General features: G+C 68.5%; 1 protein-coding gene across 1 annotated transcript in view; it reads left to right on the forward strand.

Annotated features, from left to right (window-relative positions):
* SND1 (staphylococcal nuclease and tudor domain containing 1) overlaps window positions 1-25893 on the forward strand; it is a 70512-nt gene that overhangs the window by 8202 nt on the left and 36417 nt on the right. Inside the window, exons 6-11 of the mRNA XM_086739902.1 lie at window positions 66-157; window positions 925-1083; window positions 1455-1561; window positions 2376-2466; window positions 7686-7799; window positions 25533-25622. Coding sequence (XP_086596028.1) covers window positions 66-157; window positions 925-1083; window positions 1455-1561; window positions 2376-2466; window positions 7686-7799; window positions 25533-25622 — 653 coding nt within the window. The remainder of the gene's footprint in view (window positions 1-65; window positions 158-924; window positions 1084-1454; window positions 1562-2375; window positions 2467-7685; window positions 7800-25532; window positions 25623-25893) is intronic.

Genomic DNA, 25893 nt, shown 5'->3' on the forward strand with positions numbered 1-25893 from the left:
GCACCCCCACGGCTCCCGCCGAGCCCCTCCGCGACAGGACCAACCCCTCTGCTTTTGCTCCGCAGCCATCATAGAGCACGTGCGGGACGGGAGCGTGGTGCGCGCCCTCCTCCTCCCCGATTACTACCTGGTCACCGTCATGCTCTCGGGGATCAAGGTGAGGCTCGGCCGCGGGTCCTGCGCTCGGCCATCCTCTTCGCAGCGAGTTCCCTCCTGTGCTCGCACCGTCGCGCGTTGTGCGCCCTCCTCAGCGCCTCTTGTGCCGCCGGGGCGAGGGTGGGGAGGGATGGAGGCGGAGGTAGAGCCGCCCCCTTGCCCGCTGTGTCGTCCTGCACGCACCTTCCAGTAACGGACTGGTTGCGCGCGTGCCGGTGCGGGATGGGAGCAGGTTTGGGTTAGGCGGGTTCCAGCGCCGCGCTGCCAGCCCCGGCAGCAGCCTGAGCTCCGGGCAGGGGTCCCCTGGGTGCTGGGTGGGTGGCTGTCCCGCTCGCCTCGGCTGGTGCGGGGGATGGAGAGCTTGGCCACCCAGCGTGGCCGGTTTTTGGGCTGGGGGCTCCTGGAGCGGCCGGGGCAAAGCGGCTCTGCCTGCCTGCCCGCCCCGGCGATGCCGGGGAGCCTCCTGCCTGGCTCCCTCTCGCGGTGCCGTTGCCGGCGCTCCAGAGCCTTTCCCTGCCTGTCTGACCCGGGCTGGATGCACCCCGGGCAGGATTATACCGGGAGTGGGTCTGTGTACCCCGGTTTGCTCCCGGCGGTGTTAGCTGGGGCGGATAAAGGGCTGTGCCAGCGCAAAACGGCACGAAAACATCGACGCAGCGCCCCAGCCCGCCTCTCCCAAAAGCGACAGCCGGGGCACGGGGGCTGCACGGAGGCTTCCCACCCCCTCGCTGGGATTTGAGGGGCCTGACCGTCCCCTCTCCGCCTCAGTGCCCCACCTTCAAGCGGGAGGCGGACGCCTCCGAGGTCCCCGAGCCGTTTGCGGCCGAAGCCAAGTTCTTCACGGAGTCGCGGCTGCTGCAGAGGGACGTGCAGATCGTCCTGGAGAGCTGCCACAACCAGAACATCCTGGGCACCATCCTGCACCCGGCAAGTGGGGCGCTGGGCGGGAGAGGGTCCTGGGGGGCCATCGGGCGCCGCTTGCGGGAGGTGCTGGAGGTGGTTGCGTGGTCCGGGTGTCTCCGGTGGGGGCTCAGGGTAACTGGGAATCGCGGGATCTTTACTGGTGGATGCGGGAGACTGTGATCCGTCCGAGGAGCCCCGTGGTTATCGCTGGGGTGGCCGCTGGTAGCCCTGGGGCCACCGGGTGCCGTGGCCAGGCCTTCAGGGCTGTTTGGGGACCTGGGACGTCTACGGGGGTGAGCTCCCCGCCCCACAGCAGGGCAGGGAGTGGGGGAGGCGAGCGTTGGGGTGACGGCCGCCGCCGCGGCTGAGCGCGTGCCTCCCGTCCCTCCCCGCAGAACGGGAACATCACGGAGCTGTTGCTGAAGGAGGGCTTCGCCCGCTGCGTGGACTGGTCCATCGCCGTCTACACCCGCGGCGCTGACAAGCTGCGCGCGGCTGAAAGGTGAGCCCAGGGCTGGGCGCTGGGGTGGGCGCGCTCCGAGCTGCGCCCGGGGGGGTCCCTGAGGCGGCTCCAGCCCCCTCTCCCCATCCATGTGCTCTCCGGGATGGGAGGCGGATGCGATTGCTCCTTGCCGCTCCGCACCAGCCTCTGCCGGGGCTTCGCTGGACGCTTTAACGTAACGTCCGTCCCTGCTGTGGGCAATCCCAGCACAAATCCCGGCTGGGCGGGGAATGGATGGGGAGCAGCCCTGAGGAGAAGGACTGGGGGTGCTGGTGGGCGAGAAGCTCAACGTGAGCCGGCAACGGGCGCTGGCAGCCCAGAAACCAACGGCACCCTGGGCTGCACCCCCAGCAGCGCGGGCAGCGGGCGAGGGAGGGGATTCTGCCCCTCTGCCCCGCTCTGGTGAGACCCCCCTGCAGCGCTGCGTCCAGCTCTGGAGCCCCCAACAGCAGAAGGCCGTGGAGCTGCTGGAGAGGGCCCAGAGGAGGCCACGCAGATGCTGGGAGGGCTGGAGCAGCTCTGCTGTGAGGCCGGGCTGGGAGAGCTGGGGCTGCTCAGCCTGGAGCAGAGGAGGCTCCGGGGAGAGCTGAGAGCTGGCCCAGGCTGCCCAGAGAGGCGGTGGGTGCCCCGTCCCTGGAAACATCCCAGGCCAGGTTGGCCGGGGCTCTGAGCACCCTGATCTGGTTGGAGATGTCCCTGCTCCTGGCAGGGGGTTGGGTGGGTGGGCTTGAACGCTCCCTTCCCACCCAAACTCTCCTGTGACTCTACGCTGGGGTCGCCTGCCCGGCCGTCACGCCTGTCCCTCCCCGGCCAGGTTCGCCAAGGAGCGCAAGCTGCGGATCTGGAGGGACTACGTGGCCCCCACGGCAAACCTGGACCAGAAGGACAAGCAGTTCGTAGCCAAGGTGAGCGGCCGGCAGAGCAGGGGAGGGGGCGCGCAGGGACAGGCTGCCTGGCCGCCTTTGGCGGACTCTGCGCGTGCTCGGACAAAAATCCCGGAGGGTTTTGCCTCGGCTGTGTCCCCGCCACCGTGCACGGCTGCCCGGGCGCACGCTGGTGTCTCGGGCGGGTTTGGGGTGGGGAGAGGTGAAGGGAGGTGGAGGGGAAGGGGCCGCGGCGCGTGGGGAAGGGCTGGTGGGTGCTGCAGAGGCGCTTTTCCCCTGCCTGCGAGTGCTGTTTGCCTTTGGCAGAGGTTTTTTTCTTTTTTTTTTTTTTTTTTTTTCCCTTTCCTGTTCTGCCCGTGTTTCCAGCGTGGCCGTAGGCACAGCGCTGTGGTGGTCACTGGGGGCTACTGGTGAGGATCCGCGGGGCAGAGCCCCTGGCTGCCGCAGCCCTGCGCCCTCGCTGGCCCCACGCGTGCCGGAGCAGCTCCGGGGCTGCCCCGCCGCAGCGACGCCCCCCGCGTTCCTGCCGCACGGAAACCGTCCCGACCCCTGCCCCGGCGCGGTTCGGGCGCCGAGGGGAGCGGGGCCGTGACCCGCTGCTGCCCCTGCCCCAGTGGGCATCCCTGCAGAGGGGCATCCCGCCCCGGTGGGCTGCGGGGGTCCGGCGCCGCTCCGGGGAGCGCCCCACTAGATGGTGCTGCCGGATCGCCTGGATTCCGCTGGAAAAACTGGGAAATGCGCAGCGGGCGGATTTCTTGGAAAGTCAGCTGCAGCGCCGCGCTCCCTGCCCCCGTGCCGGGGTGGGATCCCTGCCCCGGAGCGTCCTTCCAGCTGCTCCGGCCCGGCTGGGGTTGCGCGTGGACACCCTGGCCTTGCTGGCTGCTCCGGCGCCGCGGGGCAAACCAGGGCGCTGGGGCTCGGGGCAGAGCACGCCTGGCACGGGCACAGCAAAGCCGGGAGCTCTTGCTGGTCCAGTTCCAACCACGCGCTGTAACCAGCGAAATCGGCTCATGCGTGCGGTGCTGGCACCGGGACGCGCGCGGCAGCTGCGGGATGCGGCTGGGGAGGTGCTGGCTCCCGCTTTAGTTCTGGATTTACGCGCCTGCCCTTCTCTGCCGCTGGCCGCTCCCCAGCTGGGATTTGGCTGAGGGGAGCGGAGGTCGCCGAAAACCTTCCCCCAGCTTCCCCGGGCGGTGAGGGGCTTGGGCTTTTCCAACCCCGCCGGGGCGCCGGGGTGGCCAGGGTGCAAGCTCATCCCCAGGGAGAAGGGACCGCGTCCGGTCCCGACCCAAACTGCCGGTGAGAAATGACACCCGGGCAAACGCCCGCGCTGACCCCGCGGGGCCGGGACGGCCGTGCCGAGGCGCTGGCGTGCCGGGAAGCGCCATCCTGCCGCCGCCGGAGCCCGCGCCGGGGAGCTGGCACGGGGGCCGTTAGTCATGCTGCGCTCAGCAGCTTGCGGAGGGGGCGGCTGGACGCTCCTGGCATTTCCAAGGCGCCCGTCATTTTGTGGAAGAGCTTGCGCGCGGGCTGGGATGCTGGCGGAGAGCTGCGGCGGGCGCGACTCTCATCCCGAGCCCCCCCGCCCCGCGCCGGCAAGGCGGCAAAGCTCCCCCCGCTGCGGCGGGTTTGGGGCTCAGCGTCCCGCCGGGATCGGGGGGAATCTGCCCCCGGTGCCGCGGAGGGGAGGGGGACCCCGATGCATCCCACTTAGGGTCCCGGGGCGGAGCGTGCAGCGTGGCCACCCCCCGTTCTGGGCACGGCCCCTCGTGCTACTGGGATCCCCCCGGTCTGGGGCACTGGGCCCCCCGACTCCCTGCGGCCCGGGGTCTGCTCCCCCTTGGTTGGCCTGCAGTAAAACCCCCCCCAAAAGCGGTGAGCGCCACGATGCCGCCCCGCTTCCCGCACAGGAGGCGCAGAGTTCCTCCGCTCGCCTTGAAAAATCCGCTTTTTACACAGATTTACGCGAATCAGCGCTTAGGGAGCTGTCAGCCGAAAGCCCCCCCGGGGCGCCATCGGTTTTCCGGTGTCGATTTTTGTTCTTCTTCCCTTCCCGGGAATTGTAAGTGACAGGGAAAATCAGGACAAACGCCCGTACGCCTCGGAGTGCCGGAGCTGAACCCGGAGCCGGGCACGGGGCCGCTTTCCCCGAGGGGGGCCCCCGTGAGCCCCCAGCACCCCGCGGAGGGCTCTGAGCGGTGGCTCCGGCGCCGAAGCCGCCTCCGTGCTGGGCAGAACGCCGAGGCGCGCGTTTGCAGCGGCAGAGCTGACGTAGGAGCTGCCGAGGGGAGGAGGAGGAGGAGGAAGATCCCAACCTGTCTTTGCGCCGTTGAGCAGCCGCGGCAAAGCGGCTCCGGCTAATTTTGGGATCCCGCTGCCGGCACAAAGGCAGGAGCGGGCGCTCTGGGCGGAGAGGGCTTGGTCTGGGGAGGAATTTAAGGCTTGGCCTCGATTGTGGGTTTGATGCCTGCGAGGGGTGAGAAGAAACGTGGCGGAATGAAAAAATGTGAAGGGGCCGGAGGCTTTTTCCCAAATTCCCTGCGTCAGCTTGTCTCGGAGCAGCCGGGAATTTGGGGCAGCGCTGCTCCGAGCCGAGCGCGTGGCGCTGAGAGCCATCCCCTGCCAAAAGCTGTTTGTAACACGGCTCCGTCCCGGGGCTCGCGGGGCCCTGCGAGGAGCTCGCGTCGCCTGTCTCCCCACTGCGGGGCGGGAGCGGCCCCCGCGGGGTCCTGGGGTGGGGGGCAGCGGCCCCCCTCGCCGGGGGTGTGCTGGGCGCCGCGGGCGGCCCCTCGGCCGCAGCCGGGCTCGCTGCCTGGGCTGCGCGTCCCCTCCTGCCGCGCCCGAGGAGGCGGCTGTGGATGAGCTGAGTCTTTTTTTTTTTAATTTCTTTTTTTTTTTTTTTTTTTTTTTTGTATTTTTGCAAAACGCTTTTGTCGAGGCCAAATCATCTCAGATCGGAGCGGGATCTGCCAGAGCTCTGCCAGGAGCTGCTCTCCTGCCCAGCCCGGTGCCAAACCCCGCCTAAACCCCTCAAAAAAGCGCTTTCCTGGTTGTGGGGCGGCACTGCCCCCCCTCTCCCGCTGCTGGGGCCGACGCTGAGCCCCAGCTGTCCGGGCAGCCGCTTCCCGCAGTGCCGCTATCCCTGTCCCACGAGGACGGGGTGCAGGGGGTCACCTCCGCCTTTGGGGATGCTCCCTGTGCCTTGACTCGTTGGGGTCAACGCTCGCAGCGAGAGAAACATCTCGCGTGAGAAATATCGGCGAGGCGCTGCTCTGCCCTTCGTGCCCCGCGACGGGGATGAGGGGGGCGAGCCCGGACGGGGCTCGGCGGTGGGTTCCCCCCCCCGGGACAGCACCCGGCCCTCCGCTCCGCGCACCCGGCTGGAGGAGCCTGGCCCTGGGGTGAAGGCTGGGTCCCGGGGGATTTGGAGGAAGCGATGCTGGAGCGTTGAGAGTCTGCAAAAAGCAGCTGCAGAGAGTTTAAAAAAAAAAAAAATAATAATCCTTTCAATCCGTTTGTCAAAGCGCCTGTCTGACGCCACGATAAATATTGGATAACGGAAGCGGGCCGCCGCGAGCTGAGAAAATGGTTAGCAAGAAAAATGGCACGGCCTCCGCGGCTGTGCTGCCGCTGTCACCTCTTGTCCCCGCGCTGCCCGCGGGGTCCCCAGGGGTGGGGGCTGCAGCGCGGCTTCCGCCGCTTCCCCGTGCGGGGCCGTGGTGGGAGCGCGGCTCCTGCCTGGAGCGGGTGGGCGCCCGGGGGTCACCCCTCGGCTCCCGCTGCCGCCCTGCCGCGTCCCGCCTGGGACGCGCCGCCCCGGGTGCCGCGGTGCCGTGTCCTGCAGCATCCCGTGCCCCTGCGGGGACCCACCGCGGCCCGGTCGGCCCAGCGTGGATCCCTGCCGGGATGGGGATGCTGCTCCGGAGGGGCTTGGCGAGCCCCCCGCGCCCGTTTTTGGCTCTCGCTTGGAAGCCGGAGGCCGGGGTGCCGGGAGCCGGCCCCGCCGCTGCCTCCCATCACAGGGGACAAACGAGATCCGAACGCCGCACGGCCGCGGAAGCGCGGAGCGCGCGTGATGGATGCGTAACGCAGCGCGGGGATTTGCCCCCGCGTCCGACCCGCGGCTCCCCTGGCTGCCGTGTCTCATCTTCGCGTCTTCGTTTTGCGAAGCCGCCTGCGAGAGGGGAGGGACGCCGCCCAGCACGCCGGGGTCCCGTCCTCGCCCCGCCGCTGGGGAGGGTGCCCTGGAGCGTGAGATTCGATTACTCCCTTTCGCACGCAAGCTGCTCCGGGCTGGGTTCTGCCGATGAGAACCGAAGGGTCTGGGTCCCGGGAGAGGCCGAGTCCCTGGGAGCGACGTCCCCTGAGGGGGCCTGCTGTGCCGAGCGGCGCTGTGCCGAGCGGCGCCCCGCCGTCCTCGGTGCCTGCTTTAATTTTAATTGCTGTGATCTCGTTATCCCTCCGGCTCAGCGCGTTTTGCGGGGCCGATGTGCTTGCTGGGGCAAAAAGTGCTGCGAGCGGGGCAAATCTGCGCCCTCCTCCCCCTGCTTCCCGCCCCAGCTCCGGGGGAGCGCGTGGGGCGAGCGACGCTGGGGAGCCCTGGCGTGACTGGGAGGACTGGGTGTGCGCTGGGAGCGGGCAGGGGGCGATCCCCGCCCTGCCAGCGGGAATGCCCGCGTGCCTCGTCCTGCCCGGCGTGATGCCGCTCGGGCCGGTGAGCGGAGTTTGACGAAAACGGAGATTGGGACAGCGTGCGCCGGGCCCCGCCGGCCTGCACAGCCCTGCCTGCCTTTGCCACCGTTTTCCCGATTAATTTTCCAATTAATTTTCTCCCCGTTTGCGTGGAGAGCCACCAGCCAGGCCATGCTGTCGCACGATCGTGGGGCGGAAGAGCCTCCGTCGCTGGCTCCATCCCTCGTCCAGCACTGACGCCTGCGGTGCGCTCCCCGCTCTGGTTTTGTTTCTGGGGGCCAGGGAGCTGGCGACGCGCTGGCGTGCCGCGGCAGGGCTCCCGCCGGCGCTGCGCTCCTCGGGCTCGGAGAGCAGGACCGCGGGCGTGCCCGCAAGCCGCGTACGCTGCCGTCACCCACCGGCCACCCGGCACGCGCTTGGAGCCACTCCGTGCCGGGAGCCGGGGTGGGTCGGGGTGCCGGAGCCTGGGCAGCGGCGCGGCGGCGCGTGGCTCGGAGGGTTGCGCTGCCCTGCGTGTGACGTTCACCTCGGTGTCTCTCCCTCGCCAGGTGATGCAGGTGCTGAACGCGGACGCCATCGTGGTGAAGCTGAACTCCGGGGACCACAAAACCATCCACCTGTCCAGCATCCGACCCCCCCGGCTGGAGGGGGACAGCATGCAGGTGACCGCGGGGACGCGGGGCGGGGCGGTGAGCTGGGGTGGGCGCTCGGCTCCGCTCCCCAGCGATGCAGCGTCGCGATCGCCGGCGCCCGTGACCGTCCCCTCTGCGCTCTGATGGCTGCGGCGAGACCGATGCCTCCCTCGTCCCCTGCCTCAGTTTCCCCCTCACTGTCGCGGTGCCGTTGCGGCTCTCTGCCCTGGGGAGGGGTGGGAGAGCCCCGTTTCCAGCGCGCGGGGCGGCGGGGCACTGCTCGGGGCCGCGCTGGCGGATGCGTGACCCGTCGCCGCGTCGGATGATGACACCAAGCGCGTGAAACCGTTCGCTGTTCCTCTTCCTCCCCGCCGTGCCGTTCAGCGAGGCGCTCGGCCCTGCTGCCCCGAGCATCGCTCCGCTCCGTTGCGGGGCTCGGGGAATCGCTTCCCTCCTTCCCCCCGCCTCCGGGAGGAGCGGGCTCGCAGGGATGCTCATCGGAGACCCGCGGCGTCGGGATCCAACGCGGAAATCCCAGGGACCGAAGCCGTCGGGCGAACGCCGCATCGTTCCCGCGCGGTCTGGCTCCGTTTGCCTCCGCCGCGCTCCGTGTGAGCATCTCGCGAGCTGGCGCGCGCCGGACCCGGAGGCCCACGCTGGGCCGTTCCGTGAAAGTGCCCCGCGTAAGCTCAGCCGCGGCTCACGCGCCCGTCCCCGAAACCTCCCCTCCGAGTGCCTTTGCTGGGACGCCGGTTTGATCCGCGCGCCCCTTGCTCGGCGCGGAGCGGCTGGGCAGGGCCGTGACCTGCGCCGCGGGCACCAGAGCTGGGCACTGCCCGGCTTCGCGCGGCGGCGGCCGATCTAAAACCATCCGGAAGCTCCTTGGGGCAGGGATTTACCTGCTTGCTGCTTTTTTTTCTTTATTTTATTTTATTTTTTTTTCCCTCCCTAATGGCTGATGCGCTCGTGAGCTGCCCAGACCCCCGCCGAGCACCCGCGTTGTTCCTGGCGGAAACCTCACCCCGGGGACGGCTTTCCAGCCGGCGTTCCAACAGGATTACACAGAAGTTGCCTTTTCCAGGGCTGTTTTTTTTTTCCCGATGCGCTGAGGACTGCCTCACCGCGCTGGTGAGCGCCGGCACTGTGCGCCCCGGCTCCCCGAGCTGTTGGTGGGCGCAGGGGCAGAGCCCGGGTTGCCGTGGGAACGGGAATTTGGAAATTCCTCCTTCCAAATGACGAGTTATTTCCCCCAGTTACGGAATTACGAATGATTTCCCACATTAGCCTCTTCCTCCCGCTGCTTCTTCGGCGTCAGCGCCGGCTGGCCGGGAGCCGCCGCGAACCGAGCGGCACGCTTGCGCGGCGGGGCGGCCGCAAAACGGCCAGCGGTAGCGGCGGGGGGACTCGCCCTCTCGCGCCCCGCCGGTACCGCGCGGCGTGCCGGGAGGAGCGCGGATTCTCTGCGGGGCGGTCACAGTCTCCAAGGAGACCGCAGGGACCCCCCGCCGCGCTGCCAGCTCCCCTGGCAAAATCCTTCGCTGCCTTCGGCCGCGACGGCTGTAGCGGCGAGATTCGGAAAAGGCCCGTTTTTGGGTACTCGGCCTGGCAGCGCCGGGCCAGCCCCCTGCGCGGGCACCCCCAAACCGGGGGGCGGCGGGCCCCGGCGCCGGTGCGGGCTCTCTCGCCCTTCGCTGTTCGTGGGAGCGAATTTGGCCGCTCCGGCTTCGCAGCGTGATAAAATCCCAGTCCAACCTCATTTCTTTCGGGGTTTTAAGCTCCACGTTTTCATCTCTGGCTCCACTTATGCAGTTGCTTAATTAACTGTGAACGCAATTAGCGAAATGCTTACCCCCCTCCTCTTCCGGTTCACTGGTTTAAAAACCAGGAAAACGTCAAAAAAACCCAGCGACCGCCCGGCCTGGATTTGTGCTGGGATTGCCCCCACCCACGGGTGGGACCTTGCCCTTGGCCTGGCTGAACTCCGTGAGGTTGGCACGGGCCCACCTCTCCAGCCTGGCCAGGTCCCTCGGGATGGATCCCTCCCCTCCAGCGCGTCGACGGCACCACACAGCTCGGTGTCGCGGGGGAGCTCGCTGAGGGTGCGCTCCATCCACTGTCCGTGTCCTGACGAAGATGTTGAACAGGGCCGGGCCCAGCACGGACCCCTGAGGAACACCAGGACCACCTGGACATTGAGCCGTTGACCACCGCTCTCTGAGTGCGGCCATCCAGCCAACTCCTTACCCACCGAGTGCTCCGTCCATCCAACCCCCGTCTCCAGTTTAGAGAGAAGGACGTCGTGCAGGACAGAGTCACATGCCTGCACAAGTCCAGGTCGATGGCTGTCTCTTGGTTGGTCACTCATCCACCTTGGTCATCCAGTTGGTCATCCCTCGTCCACCATGGACATCCCTTCCTTGAGGAACGCCACTCATCACTGGTCTCCACTTGGACGTTGAGCCGTTGACTGTAACTCTTTGAGCGCAACCATCCAGCCCATGAGGATGGGGTTGACTTTGGGCTCTTCTGGAAGGCTTTACCCCTGCGGCGTGGCGCGTGGACCTGGCAGCTCCGTGGCCGGGCGCTGGGGCTCACCAGCTTTGGCTCTGCCCGCGGCGGGGGCTGGACGCGTACCCGCCGTCATAGGTAGCAGTGGGGATGCTGCTGCGTCTGTGGGTGCCGTGCCGGTGTTGTGGAGTGCTGGGATGCCGGAGCCCCTCGCCGGGATGGCCGGAGCCCCTCGCCGGGATGGCCGGAGCCCCTCGCCAGGATGCCGGAGCACCTCGCCAGGACGCCAGAGCCCCTTGCCGGGATGGCTGGAGCCCCTTGCCGGGACGCTGGAGCCCCTCGCCGGGATGGCCAAAGCCCCTCGCCAGGATGGCCAGCGCCCCTCGCCGGGATGCCAGAGCCTCTCGCCGGGATGCCAGAGCCCCTCGCCGGGATGCCAGAGCCCCTTGCCAGGACGCCAGAGCCCCTCGCAGGGATGGCCAGAGCCCCTCGCCAGGATGGCCAGCGCCCCTCGCCGGGATGCCGGAGCCCCTCGCCGGGATGCCGGAGCCCGTCGCTGGGATGGCCGGAGCCCCTCGCCGCGATGCCAGAGCCCCTCACCGGGATGGCCGGAGCCCCTCACCGGGACGCCGGAGCCCCTCGCTGGGATGGCCAAAGCCCCTCGCCGGGATGGCCGGAGCCCCTCGCCGGGATGGCCAAAGCCCCTCGCCGGGATGCCGGAGCCCCTTGCCAGGATGGCTGGAGCCCCTCGCCGGGATGCCGGAGCCTCTTGCCAGGCCAGCCCCCTCGGTTCGGGGCAGCACCTCTGGAGCAGGATGCTCCGTCCCGCTGTGCGGCGTCAAAATCCGAGTGTTCCTGGCAATCCTTCCGCAGGCCTGGAGGTGCCGGTACTTACGTCCTGACGAGGATTTTTCTCCGCCTCGAATCTCGCATCCACCCTGCCTTCCGGCTGCGCGGCCTTGGTCCCCTCCCCGCCGCCGGGCGATGGCGAGCGGTGCCCGGATGCAGGCAGAGCGGCGGCCGCGGGGCACGGGAGCTCCCGCTCCTCGTCATCCAGCGGATTTTAGAAAGAGCCGTATGTTACCCCAAAGCCCGTCAAGCGGCCGTACTTTCTGCTCCTTTCCCTGCCGCCTGCTGATTGCCGGGATATTTGTGTGAAACCGGCAGCGATTTGTAAAAACGACCTGCCAGCCCCGTGCGGCACCGCCGGAGAGGGAGCTGCCGGGAGCCGCGCGGCTCGGGAAGGGCAGGGAATGGATCTTGGGGTCGGGGGGAGCCCGGCCCCCCCGAGCTGCTGGTTTTGGGGCTGTTTGAGCCGGATTTATACCGTGTTTGAGATCTGGGAATCGCGCTGTTCAGGAAGATGCCGTCACGCCTCGTCTGAGCGGTCGCAGCTGCTTTTTCCCTGGAAATTGGCTTTATTTCCCGGTGTCGTGACACTTCGGGGTACCCAAAAACGCACGAGCCCGGGGCGCCCGCGGCTGCCTCGTCCGCTGGACCCCTCGCGGTGGGCGCCGCGCTCGGCGAGGCGAGGGCTGCTCGACAGATGGTTTGCAGGTGCCTGCCTGGTGCTGTTCCGCAGCCAGCCGCGTTCCGGAGAGAGGGCGGCCGCGCTCGGCTTGGCAGAAGCCTGAACGTTAGCTGTGAACGCCGAGCGGTTCCTCCCGTCCCCGCTTCTGGCAGCCTCGGCTCGGCAGGCTCCGGGGAGCGCGGGCGACGCCGCGGCCCCTGCCAGGAGAGGCGGCGGTGCGGCACGGCGCGGCTGGCTGCGTCCCCGGCGCGCTGCCGGGGTGTTGGGAGTTTGGCGGAGGCTGCTGGGAGGTGACGCGTTGGCCGGCGAGCGGAGCGCTCGGTTTGCTGCGCGAAGCCCCCCGGCGCTGTTTGGGTGACGGCACCGGGGACGGCGGTTGTGATGCCGATGGCGCGAAGCCCCCCGGAGCTGTTTGGCTGATGGCACCAGGGACAGCGGTCGTGATGCCGACGGCGCGAAGCCCCCCGGCGCTGTTTGGGTGACGGCACCGGGGATGGCGGTCGTGATGCCGACGGCGCGAATCCCCCCGGCGCTGTTTGGCTGACGGCACAGGGGATGGCGGTCACGATGCCGACGGTGCGAAGCCCCCCGACGCTGTTTGGGTGACGGCACCGGGGACGGCGGTTGTGATGCCGATGGCGCGAAGCCCGCCGGCGCTGTTTGGGTGACGGCACAGGGGATGGCGGTTGTGATGCCGATGGCGCGAAGCCCCCCGGCGCTGTTTCGGTGACGGCACAGGGAATGGCGGTTGTGATGCCGATGGCGCGAAGCCCCCCGGCGCTGTTTGGGTGACGGCACAGGGGACGGCGGTTGTGATGCCGATGGCGCGAAGCCCCCCGGCGCTGTTTCGGTGACGGCACAGGGGATGGCGGTCACGATGCCGACGGCGCAGCAGCCCAGGCCGTTCGGTGCCGGGAGAGCGGGAGCCGCTCGCTTCCCCGGTTTCTTGCTTCCCGCCCCTCTCCAGTTCAGCATCGGCGGCAGCTCCAGCACCAGAGCCGGGGTGCAGGGGTGATTTTTCTCCGCGGCTCTCACCATCCCTCGCAGGCGGTTCCGGCAGGGCTGTCACCTCCTGCGCCGTATCCTCCACCACGCGCGCAGCAATCTGCAAAACCCATTGCTGCCAAACCCTCGGACGCGGCTCGGGGTGCCCCCGGGGTGCCTTTCCCGCAGGATTATTTCGTGCTTCGCTCCGTCATTTCACCTTTCAAGACACGTTGGTGGCTGGGCCGGGAGCTGAGCTCCGGGCTACGCAGCCCTGCCCGGTGAGGGATGCCGAAACGGCTCCGCGGTGGCCGACGGATGGGCTGTGAGGGCGCCGGGGTCCGCGCGGCGCCAGCCTCTCATTTCCCCGTTTGCTGAGCGGGGTTTGTAGTACCAAAAAGCGCACCGCGCTCAACGAGCATAAAAGATTAATGAGAAACAAAGCCGTGCACTCATCAGTGTCTCGTCTCCGCTAAATTACCGCTACAAGGATCGTCGCGGCGCATCCGTGTACCCTGTAACGGAGCCGATTGCCGGCGCGGACGGGGCGTGCCGGCGGAGCAGCGCGGCGTGAAAACGCTAAGTGCCGGGGCGCGCGGCCTTAATGCGCTCTAAGTGTCGGCGGAGAGGGAGCGGAAGGTGGGGGCACTGGAGTTCCCCCATCAATATTTAACGGGGGCTGCGATGCTGCCGGGGAGAGGACGGACGGAGTCAGCATCTTCTTCCGACCTGTTTCCGCCCTCCGGGCAGCCGAGCTTTTTCTGGCGTCGAAAGCGATGAGCTTGCACATCGCTCCGCCGCGCCTCTCGCCCTTCCCCCTCGGCCTGCTCGCTCGGCGGTGGATCCGCGGCTCCGGATTGCTGAGACGCGGCTCCCGGCGACGCTGGGTGCTCGGTCCCGGGGGGGCGGGGGGGGGGGGCTCTGGGGGGGTTTGGGTTGATCCAGAGCCCCGGTAAAATTCCGCTGCTGAAAGCAAAGGTGGCAACGCGTGCCGGCGCAGCCGGAGCCCCGCTTCCAGGGGATCCGTCGGGGCCTGGTGCAAGGCCTGATCGGGGCTGGGTGAATTTGTGGGCTGGCACGGCTGGGTTCCCGTACGGATCGCGGCCTCCGGCATCCCGGGACATCGCCCGTGGCACAGAGAGCAAAAGCTTAGCAGCAAAAAAAAAAGGGAAGTAAAAAGGCCGAAGCGGTAAAGCAGGCAGTGGCGTGGGGGCCCAGAGCCCGGCGCCGCTTCTGGCACCGGTTTGGGGAGCTGGGCTGGGAATTCGGGGGCAACCCCTCCCCGAGGCAGCGGCTCCGTGACCGCAGGCGATCGCTACCTCGCGCCGCGCAGCCCCGGGGCGCGTGTCGCCGGGAGGAAGGTCCCGCCGGGAGGACGCCGCGGCTCCCGACCGTATGCTCTGCGCGCCGCGGCGCCGCTGGAGTGCTTGGTCGGTGCCGTGTAAGGAAAAAACCCCGAAGACGGGGCTGTGCTGGAGCGCTCCTCAACCAACTCACGCGTCAGCGCCGGGATTCTGCCCTCTCCGAGAGCCGCTCCGCTCGGAGAGGCTCCGTCGGTGCCGCTGCCCGAGCGTGAGGGCCGAAACGGGCAGGCCTGGCGTCCTCCGCGCGCGCGGGGCTGACGCCGCGGCGAACGTTTCTCATCCGCCGGGCGATGGTGAGAACGCCGGTGGGAGGACGAGGCTTGGACCCTTTGGTCTCGTCGGGAGGCTGCCGCCGGTCCTCTGCTGGTGGTGAAATTGCGGGGAATTAGAGAGGAGCGGTGCGGCTCTGCCCCGCCGCTGAACCGTGCAATCAGCGCCCGGCCCGGCAACGGCACCCTTGTGCCCCGCGACACTCGAGCCCGTCATTTTGGGTGGGTGATGAACCTGCCTCGGCGAAGGCTTGGTTGATTGATTGATTTTTTTTTTCCCCGGCGGCGTACGGGCTGGAGGCAGGAGGGGGGACTCTCCCGTGCCGACCCGGGCTGGCGTCAATCCCCCGCAGGGCTCGGCGCCTCCCCCGGCCCCCGGTGCGTCGCTCGGGCGTTTCGGCTGCGTTAACACCTCCCTCCGCGCACCCTGCCAGCGCCGTGCGACGCTCTCCCGGCTCGGAGCCGTCACGAATATTCCCCTGGCTCCGGCTGCCGGAGATCTCTGTTTAGTCGCTAGACATTTGGGGACGTGCTGCGTCCCTCGCCGGCGCCCGCAGCCCACCCAGCTCCGGCGCCCGCGGCGGCACGGGGACGGGATGCTCCAGCACGCGTTTGCGGACCTTCGCTGGCACCCGTTGTCCGTGGGGACCGCGAGGGATGCTGCGCGCCCCAGAGCGGAGCGGGACGAAGCCCGCGGAGGGGTGCAGCCCCCAGCCCGCTCTCCCCTCCGGACGCCGGCGCGCCGGGAGGTTCTGCTGGTGCCCCGCGGCGGCAGGAGCGCTGGGGGTGGCCGTCACCGCCCCGACGCGTTGTACGTGAGCGTGCCGCCTCCTGAAATCCCTGGCGCGGGGGGCGAAGCCGTCGGGCCCCTTGGAAACAGGCTTCCCAGGGAGGAGCTGCCCTGGATCCGCGGGGATCGGTGCCGCTGTCCCCTCCCGGCGCGGCGTCGCCTGGCTGTCACCACGGGCACGCCGGCGGTGGGACGGGATGCGACCTGCGCGTGCTTTGCGAGGCGCCTGGTGCCTCGGCCCCTCGGCCTCCCGCTCTGCTGAGGCTGCCGGGCAGGGGACAGGGAGCGAGGACGAGGGACGAGCCCCGCTTTCGGCATTCCCTACCCCGACCCGACCCTCCGCCGCGGGACCTGAGGAGGGACCCTGCCCGCGCCGTCAACCAAGACGGCGACAGCGGCGGCTCAAGGCGTCCCCTCTCCCGGGCCCAGCGGCGGGCACGGCAGCTCAGCTCCGTCCTTAAAAGCGTTTTCTCCTCCCGCCCGAGCCGAGCCGGCCGCTGCTGCCCTAGTTTTCGCTGGCTGCTGTTCCTCCCCGCGCCACGTGCGGGTTTCGGCACGGCGCGCTCCAACGCAGCTTCGTTTTCCGCGGGCGGCTCTGAGCCGGGCTCCGGAGCTGCTCCCACCGCTGCAAACGCCTCCCTTCGCCGGCCGGAGGATTTGCGGGAATTAGAATTCGCCGGGAGCAGGGCTGTGCTCCGAAGGGGATGTCTGTGCGTCCCCTGCCCTGCTCCGAAAGGACGTGCGACCCCCCCGGCTCTGCATCCCTCATGGTTTCCGGGTGCCAGCTGGAACTGGGGTTCGCGGTGCTGGAGGTTTTTCCTTGACTCCCGAAATGGCTGCTGCCACCCGAGATGAGGAGCCTGCCGGCAGCCGCCGGCTCTTTCGCTCCGCGCGGAGCCCGTCCCCTCGGGGACGGTTTTCAGGCAAAACCAGGCAGAAGCATCCTCCAGGTCCCGCGGCCAGGCTTTGGGGCCGAATTGGCCCCGTTCAGAGACCCTGACCCCGGTTTCACCCTCCTTGTGAGCGGATCAGCCAAAATGCAGCTCGAGACCTGGAATCTCGCAGCCCCCCACCCCAGCTGGGTGCCGCTGTGCGGTGTCCCGTCCCGGCTGGGTGCCGCTGTGCCGTGCCCCGTCCCAATGCCCTCAGTGCTCCGAGGTGGCTCCGTGCTTTGGCTGGGGGGTCGGGGATGTCCCAGCACGGGGACGTCCCAGCATGGGGGGCTGCACGGTCAGCAATCGGGGGGTGCAAGCGTTCCCCGGGCTGGGGGTGTCCGTCCGTCGCTCTCCCTGCGCGTCCCGCGAGGGCTGCAGGGAAGGATCCCTCCCCCGGCAGAGCCAGCCGTGCCAGCCGGCTGGGGTAATTAGCATATTGAATCATTTTCCTGGGAGATTTTGGATGATAAATTACTTTTCTGTCAAAAATAACGTTAAAAGCGCCGTTGTGCGCGGATGGAGGCGTTTGTGGAGCCGGGGCCGCTGCTCCGCCGGGATTCTGGGCTCGTTAACGAGGTTCCCATCGGCCGGGTGGGGTGGGAGCAGGGGCTTTGCGCCCTTACCGGCCACCTCCCTTCAGCGCTGTGGGGACAGAGGGGCGGCAGAGGGACCACCGGGGTCCTCCGCTGCCGTCGTCCTCCCCTGCAGATCCCCAGGGATCGGTGACGCGAGTCAGGCTGGCCGGAGTTCTCCTCCAGCTTCCTGCCGTTCCCCGGGGCTTGGAGAGCAAGGAGGGAAGGAGCGGGCTTGGCGTGGTCTGCAGGGTGCTCTGTCCCAAAGATTTGGGTGGGATATTGGAAACACTTTACTGGAAGAGCGGCCAGGCGCTGGACCAGGCTGCCCAGGGCGGTGGTGGGGTCCCCGTCCCTGGAGGTGCTCACAGAACGTGTGGACGTGGCGCCGCAGGACGTGGGTCAGTGGGCACGGGGGTGCTGGGTTGGACTGGATGACCTTGGAGGCCTCTGCCAACCTTAAGATTCTGTGATTCCGTGACCGGACGGAGCCTTGGTACCAGTTTCCAGGCAGGCACGGGCATGGAGTTCAGCCAGGCCAAGGGCAAGGTCCCGCCCGTGGGTGGGGGCAATCCCAGCACAAATCCAGGCTGGGGGAGAACGGATGGAGAGCAGCCCTGAGGAGAAGGACTCGGGGTGCTGGTGGGCGAGAAGCTCAACGTGAGCCGGCAACGGGCGCTGGCAGCCCAGAAACCAACGGCACCCTGGGCTGCACCCCCAGCAGCGCGGGCAGCGGGCGAGGGAGGGGATTCTGCCCCTCTGCCCCGCTCCGGTGAGACCCCCCTGCAGCGCTGCGTCCAGCTCTGAAGCCCCCAACAGCAGAAGGACGTGGAGCTGTTGGAGAGGGTCCAGAGGAGGCCACGCAGATGCTGAGAGGGCTGGAGCAGCTCTGCTGTGAGGCCGGGCTGGGAGAGCTGGGGCTGCTCCGCCTGGAGCAGAGGAGGCTCCGGGGAGAGCTGAGAGCGGCTCCCAGTGCCCAAAGGGGGCTGCAGGGAAGGTGGGGAGAGGCTCTTCAGCAGGGCCTGCTGGGACAGGACGAGGGGTGATGGTTTCAAACAGAGGGAAGCAGTCCCGTGCCACTCGGAGCGGGGCGCGTGCGGGACCTTCGCTGCCTCCCATGAGCCGCGGCGCGGTCCCTGCGGCGGCAGCTCGGCGGAGGACGGATCGCGTCCCCTCCGGCGGCGGCTGCGGCGTGTTGGAGACGCGCGCGCGGGTGGGCAGAGGAAACCCCCGCGGGGGCTGCGCCTCCTCCCTGCCTCTTCACGGGGCTGCCGAGCCGGGAGGCGAAGACGAGGGATTGAAGCTGCGGAGGAAAATCTATTTTTTTTAAATATTCCATGAGCCCTACGCGGCTCTGTGTCGCAGCAGGAAGCCCCAATCAAAAAAAATTTCTCCCGTTTTTGGTCTCCCATTTACCTGTGCCGGTTTTGGAGCCGGGCAGAGGTCGCGACGGAGCCACGCGGGCGGGTAGAACACCCCTTCCCGCGGTCTCGCCCCGGCGCCATGCCCGAATTAAGGAACAATCCCCCAAATATCCCTCAGACAGAAATATTCTCCCCGAACGGCGGCACAAACAAAATCTTCCCTTGCTGGGAAATTTCTTCTCGCGGGAATCTCGATGGGTTTAAGCCGAGGCTTTCCTCGCAACAAGTCATCCCGGTGTTAACGAGGTAATTTACGGTTGGCGGTTACAGCCCCGAACCGTCCTGTGCGAGCGAGCGCCGGGGCGGCCACGCGCTGTCCGCTGGCGGCGGGCTCCCGCGGCTCCAGCCTGGAGAGGGAGGTGGCCAAAGGGTGCGCGTCGTTAGCCCCGGCGTTTAATTAAATAAACAGCTGGGAACGTCGGCGCGCGCTGTTCCCGGGGCGCCGCGCGTGATTGCGAGTTACCGTCCTTCAGCGCCGGCGCAGCCAGCTTGGGCATCGCCTCGCGAGCGGCTTTCGTTGGCCGATTTCGGCGCTACCTGCGAGGGTACCGGTGCTGACGGGGCGGCGGTTTCGGGGGTCGGAGCGGGGGATTCGGGGAAGGAGGGCGTCCGGTGTTGGGAGCGCGGCTTCGGCTGTGGCGCCCACCGGCGACGAGATCTGGGGGGATTGCGAGGGGCTGGCGCCCCGCGTGCGCCGGGGCGTCGCTGGGCGCGCATCCCCGACACCTCAGCCGGTGTCCTTCCCAAAAACCGGTCTCGCCCCCGAGCCGCGGCTCCTCTGCCGAAACAGCGTCCGCAGCTTCGCCTTTTATTTTCACGCTGGCAGAGAGGTGACAACCGTTTCCGTAGTTCTCCTGGCTTTTCTGCCGGGGCTGCTTTATCCCCCCGGAGCGGGGCCGCGGAGGCTTCGCCGCGGTTGCATCCCGTGAGCTTTCCGCCGCCTTCGTCCCTCTCCTCCACGCCGCCCGCCTCGGAGCGAGCGCCCGCCGCGCCCCCCGCGCTGGGGTCTCGCCGCCGCTGCCGGGGGCTGCGGGTGGGCGATGCCGAGGACATTGAGCTCTGGGAGGAGTTCGAGGCGCTGAGCGCGGCGGCGGCGGCGGGAGATGCGGGCTCTGCTCCGGCAAAGCCTTTCGGAATACGGCGGCTTTGGCCTGGGCTGCGCTCGGCCTGGCTTTGGAGCCGAAGGGGGAGCGGGGACGGTTTCCCGGCGCGGGCGGGAGCCGCCGGCGTTGCGCGAGCCGTTTGCCGTGGGGATGCTGCGGCGCCGGCGGGCCGGAGCGCGCGGCGGGATGCGCCCTTCTCGTGTCGGCACGCGCCCCGCCTGCGTCCCTCTGGGATGCGGGAAGATGGAGAGATGAGGGAACGCCGGGAACGCGCCGCAGGTGCCGGGTGGACGGCTCTGGCTGCAGCGATGGAATTCCTGCGGAAAATGCCGCGTCCTGCTTCATCCGCCGCTCCGTCAGGCGAGGGAGCCCCGAGGTGACCGGTTATGGCACCGCGCTCGTCCTGTGCGCGCCTGGGACGGGCTGCGCCGCGCCGTGGCGGGCACGCGTCTCTGTGCCGAAAGCCGCCCGCATCCCGTGCGATCCCGTGCGCCCCGCTCCGCGCCGGGGCCGAACCTGCCGGTGTCTCCCCTGCGGCAGCCTCGCATGCCTCTGCCTGCGGCGGGCGGACACCTGGGCAGTTCGGGGTGAAATCCGGCGTCCCACCGACTTCTGCTCCGTGCGAGGGACTCCCGGCTCCGGTGCATCCGGAGGGGAGGAAAACTTCTCCTTTCCTCCTTCGGGATCCCGTTATCCTGAGGCGCGGGGCCCTCCGGAGATGCCCCGGGCCGGTTTTGGGAAGGGGACTGGAGGACGCGGAAAATTTGCTCCGTGCTGTGGGAGGCTGGGCCTGGCCCCGCGTCCAGCTGCGGATCCGGCTCCGTGTTGAGGGTGACGGCGGAGAAAAGCGGAGAGAAGCCTTGGGTGCCGCCGCGTGACCGGGGCTGGGCCGGTTGTGCTTGGGGCCACCCAAAAGCAGGCCGTCCCCTTCCTCCCCGCGGTCCCCTCCGCCGCCTTGGGGCGCGCCGAGCCGCTCAGCTCATCCCGGCCGGCGATCGCTCCCGGGAGCCTCTCAGGGCGCGTGGATGAAACGCACATCGTGTTACGAAGGGCGGTTCCCACGGCACGGCTGCGGCGGGGAGCCCGGTTTTGAACGAAAGCGATCAAAATGGGGCCTCTCTCTTGTCTGGCTGCGGACGCTCAGCTCAGAACTTTGTTTTTCTCTTTAATTGGACTCCGCTAACGACGGTTGAGTAATTCCAGGGCTCCTCAATAAAACCGGGACACCCCGGTGCCGGAGCACCCGCGTCGCTGAGCTCGGGCGGCGGCAGCGACCGGCCGGGGCTTTTGAAGCTGCCGCAGGCCGGTGATTTGGAAGAAGGCGGGAGCCGCGCCGTGGATGACGGGCGTCCGGGGAAAGCTTCGTCCTGACCCGCGAGGAGGGGGCTGCCCAAACCCGCCTTCGGCCGGGCTGCGGCAGAGCCCTGCGCCCAGCGCGGCCGCGGTGGCGTCGCCGCGGTCGTCGCTGCGGCCGAGGGTGCGACGAGCGACCGCGCGGACCCGCGGGGCTGAGCGAGGGGCTCGCTGGCCGCGGGACAAGGGCGGCCCTCCGCTCTCAGCCGGCCCTCGGTCGCTGCAGCGCGGTCTCCGGGGACGCGCGGTGCCTCGTACCGAGCGCCCGCTGCCGGGGAGCGGGCACAAGTGCTGAATCCGCTCTCCGCGCTTTTTTGCACCCCGGAATCGGCTGCCAGCGTCCCTGCTGCGGTGGGAGCCTCTCCTCCTCGTTTCCCCGCCGCGGCGCGTGCCCGCGGCCCTCGGAGCCGTTGCGTTCCTGTAGCTGTTCCCGCTTTTTGCGTCACCCCCTTCCTTCGCAGAAGCGCTGCCCGGCTCCCGGGACGGACCCGCAGATGAGACGCTGCTGTCTGTGAGAGCGTCGCCCGCGCGTGTGCCGCTAACCCGGGCACGCGTGCCTCGCCGTCTTGGCAGAGCCGAGCTTCCGCGCGCGACCGGAGGCTTTCATGCGGAAAAGCCCGTCCCCAACGCTCGGCAGCGACGCGCTTTCTGCTCGCCAGCTGCAGGCTCCGCTTCGGAGCGCCACGCCGGGTGGGCTCCTTGTACCGACGCGAAGCGTGCCGCCGTCTTTGCTCTCGCCGCCTTCTGCGATGGATTTCCCGCTCGGCGCGTCTCCCGGCCAGCCGAGCGTGCCAGGCTCGGCCGAGGACGCGCTGGGGCGGGAGGGTTGGGTACCGCCAGCGCGGCGCTGCTAACGAAGCATCTCCCTTCCCGGGTTCCCCGCCGCCGCCGCCCCGAGGATTCCTCTGCCCGCGGGACGGAGCCCCGCTTGCTCCACGTCCGATCCTTCCCCCGGCGCGCGGCTCTGCCCCAGCACGGGCCCGGCAGGCTCCGAAGGGGGAAATGTCCCCGCCCTGGGGGCCCTCCGGGGCTCCCGCGTCCCCGAGCGGGGCCCCCGGGCGCTGGGGCCGCCGGCACGCTGCCGGGTGGGGAGTCTCCGCCTCGGCTCCTTCTTGGTGTCACCTCGAGTTGATTTCCTGCGCTAATTGCTTTACAAATGATAAGCTTCCCTGATTGCGCTGGCGGGGAAGGGGAGAGCTCTCCCGGTCCCTCGGCTCTCAGGGGTCCCCCCGGCTCAGCCCACGGCATCCTGCGCCGGGATTCTCAGAAGAATCCCTAAAATCCTGCGCCCAGGGAGCCGGGACCCCCTCGGCTGCGAGGGGGCGAGCGCCCCGGGGGCGGTGTGGCGTCGGAGGTGCCGCCGGCACGCCGGGCTGCGTTCGCCGGCCGGGGACTCGGAGCGTTTCCAGCTGCTCCGCGGCCACGCGTTGGCTTCCTCGCGGATCGACGACTGCCTCGCCGCACACCTGGAACTGAAGGAGGCTAACACGCTGCTTTTTTTTTTTTTTTTTTTAATTACTCTTTGGCTGAGGACTCCCCGGCAGCCGGGGAAAGCCGGGGCCAGTGTTTCGCCATCCATTGCGCCCCACGGAGCTGCGCCATCCCCCTCGCCGTCCCGTTCCCGCGGCGGGATGCGGCCAAGGCCGCCGTTTCCCCGTGCGCCGTGAAATCGGGGAGGGCGGTTTCCGCGGGTGCTGCTGCGGCTCGAGCTCTCGGCTTGAAAGGTCGTTTTCAAAAAGCGCTGTTTTTCCGCGCGTCTGCGATTGCTGCTGTTTGACGGTTTGGTTGCCGTCCCGCGATTGGTTTTTAATGATTATTTGCGAACCCTGAATGTGCGTCCTGGTTCTCGACCGGCTTCCCTGAGCGATCAGCCGGGCCGCTTCCCCTGCGAGGTGAAATATCCTTTTCAGGGCGCTACGCGTTGGGCGCCTCGGCGTTTCCGTTATCCCGCTCCCGCCTCGGCTCGCTGCCTTTTACTCCTGCTGGGAATTGCAGAAGCCTTGGTGTTTCTCATCAGCATCACGACTGCGCGGCCTCGGCGAAGACTCAGCCTCCCCGGCTCCTCCGGGGCCCGCGTAACGCGGCCGTGGGTCCCGGCACGGCACGGCCGGGGTGGCTGCTCCGGCGCTGGGGGCCCCGCGCCCTTTTTGGGGAGATCCCGCATGGCTGCATCCGTGGAATGCTCCCAGGTTGCCGTTTTCTTTTTTTTTAAGGCAAACGTTTGCTTTCCCGTGATGCCGGGAGAGCCGCCCCCGTCCGGAGCGCCAGCGCTGTGCCGAAACCCGCGATTGCACCACGGCAGTGCCGCGCCGTGCGCCACGCCGGGTGGGATGGAGGATGCATCCCTTGGGAGCGCTGGAAGCGAAGCCGCAGCATCTCTGTGAGCAGCTCCCGTCCCCTCCTCGCGCCGAGCCGCTCTCGGGTCGCTTCTCCGCCGGCGCGGTCGCCGCCGGCGTCCCAAACCCCGGGTGATGCCGGGGCCGCCGGGGGTTTTGCCGCTGGCTCTCGCCGTCTCCCTTCCCGTGCTCCGGCTCCGTGCGGGACGGGATTAGGGATTTAACAGCCTGTGCCAGAGAGAAGCTTAAATAAGCAATAAATTCAGATGTCGTTAGCGAGGATTAATTAGTGTTTGCGCAGGGCTTTGCCTGAGCGGCGTTATTTATCTCGAAGCTTCACCGTGACCTTGTTGAGGCTGGGAGATGCTCGCGCCCGTCAGCATCCCGCCGCCGCCGCACGTCGGAGGCGAGCGGAGGAAAACCCGCCCGCCCCCGGCCGCGGGGTCGGGGAGCGGGAGCCGCCCCGAGGATTCGGGGGACGGGAGGCAGCGAGGGAAGGCTGAGCGCGCCCCGTCTCTCAGCCCCTCGGCTCAATTCTCCGTCGCCGCACGGTGATTTTTCAGCGAAGCGATGGCCGGGCTGCGCGGCACCACTTCGCGGCACTGGACTGTGAAGTGAAGGGTTAGTCATCCCTGCTCCTCCGGCGCCGCGCGGCCGCGGCGTCGCCGCGAGGGGACGGGGATGGGGACGGGTTCGTGCGCACCGCCGCGGGGCCCTGGGGGGATGTCCCGTGGGAGGATGCCTCTGATGCGCGGAGGATGCCCCCGCTCGGAGCCCGCTCCTGGCACCGCAGGATTTATCACGCAGCTCTGGAGCGGGTGCTGGGAATTTTCCCGGGAATATTTCCCAGGAATTTTCCGGGAATAACGTGTCGTCCTGCGGCATGCCGGGAGCCAGCCTGACTGCGGGGCTGAGATGGGGCCGGCAGCAGCGCCGGCGTTTCCTATGGCGGCAGCACGCTCGCGAGCCCCTGCACCCTGCGTGGCGTCGGGCTGACCCCAGGAGCGTAAAAGCTCCTTTCCAGGAGAAATTCCGTCTCTGCCCATCCCGCACCCTGCCAGGCTCGGGGCCTGCCCTCGCCCTGCCCAGACAGGATTTCCTGCCGCTGCGCGGAGGAGGAGCCTCCCCCAGGGATGGGTTTGGCGCTGGGCGCAGCACCCGCTCGCTGCCGCCGGTGGGGATGCCCTGGCAGGATCCGTCCCGTTCCCATCGCCCGCGCCGGCGCTGGCAGGGCCTGCGGCTCTCGGCGAGCGGCGATGCGAGCGGAGGAGGGAACGGCTCCAAGGAGCAGCCTGGGAATGGCGTTGAGGACACAATAAACTCCATCAAAGCCTCGTTCGTTATGGAAGAATGCCATGCTGGCATGTCTTTGTCCGCGCGCTCCCTCTCGCATCTGATTCCTCTCCTTCATTTCCTGCTGCTCTGGCCTCGTCTCCCTCGTTTCAGCATATTCCTCGCCAGCTCGGCGAGGTGTGTAGCGGGCCGTGCCCTGCAGCACCGCATCGGTGAGCAGAGTGACGCACCAAGGGCCGTCCTCCACCGGCGTGGTCTGGGGAGCTCCTGGGGTTGGGTTGAGTTGGGTTGGGTTGGGTTGGATTGCATTGGATTGAGTTGTGTTGGACTGAGTTGGATTGGATTCGATTGAGTTGGGTTGAGTTGAGTTGGGTTGAGTTGAGTTCAGTTGGGTTGGATTAGGTTGGGTTGAGTTGGGTTGAGGTGGGTTGAGTTGGGTTGGGTTGGATTGAGTTGGGTTGGCTTGGATTGAGTTGGGTTGGATTCGGTTGAGTTGGGTTGAGTTGAGTTCAGTTGGGTTGGATTAGGTTGGGTTGAGTTGGGTTGAGGTGGGTTGAGTTGGGTTGGGTTGGATTGAGTTGGATTGAGTTGGGTTGGGTTGAATTGAGTTGGGTTGGATTAGGTTGGGTTGAGTTGAGTTGGATTGAGTTGGGTTTGCTTTGCCTCCCTCCATCCTCCCTTCCCATGCTGGCCGGGCCCGAAGGTGCCGTCACCATAACGGTGCTGGTCCAGCCAACCGCAAAGCATGTCCAAAGTCCACGTGCGCCACCGGCGAGGGAGCAGGGTCCGCCGGGGAAAGCTGCGTCGCTCCCTGCGGGCGTGATGCCGAGCAGCGGCAGCCCCTTGGCACCACGTTGGAGGCTGGGTCCCTTGTGCCGTCACACCGCGCGCGGCGTGCAGGGGTCTCTGGCCCGGTGACTGCTCCCCCCAAAACCTCGTCCCGGGGAGGGCGATCAGGGACTTGCTGGGGCCGCTCCTGGGGACAGTGGCCACGCAGGACAGACCCCTGCCCGGAGCCCCGGGGCAGAGCGTTGGGGGACGCCGTTCCTGCCGCTGGCCCTCGGCGGGTAGACAGGGATCAGCACGGGGGGGCCACGGGAGTCCCCTCGGTGTTTCGGCGGAGCCGGAGCCGTGACGATGCTCCGGGAGCCCGCCCTGGGGTGCGGGAGTTTGGGGAGCACCCATGGGAGCGGGCGGGGGGTGCTGGGTGCGGCTTTGGGGGGTGCGCTCCCGGGGCTGCTCGCCGCGGGGTGGTTTCAGGGTCTCCCTGACCCCTGTCCCCTCTCTGCCCCCCGCTGCAGGACAAGAACAGGAAGCTGAGGCCGCTCTACGACATACCCTACATGTTCGAGGCCCGCGAGTTCCTGCGCAAGAAGCTCATCGGCAAAAAGGTACGGAGGGGCGGGCGGCGGGGGCCTGGCTCGTCACCGCCGCGGCGCTAACGACGGGCCGGGAGCCGGCGCTGCCTGCGCCGCTGGTGCCGCGCGCGTCCTTACGGGTGAGCCGGGCGCCTCTCCGCGAGGAATCGTGGGGGCAGCCAAACCTCGGAGCTGACACCCCGCCCCGAGGGGTTGCGGCGCGGCTTTCGGCTGCGCCCGTGTCCCGGGACGGCGGCGTTCCTACGGTGTTCCTGCGTCGCCGGCCGTTTCCCCGGCGTGTTTT

This window comes from Chlamydotis macqueenii, chromosome 1, assembly GCF_036417535.1.
Source record: "Chlamydotis macqueenii isolate bChlMac1 chromosome 1, bChlMac1.mat, whole genome shotgun sequence".
NCBI classification, from domain to species: Eukaryota; Metazoa; Chordata; class Aves; order Otidiformes; family Otididae; genus Chlamydotis; species Chlamydotis macqueenii.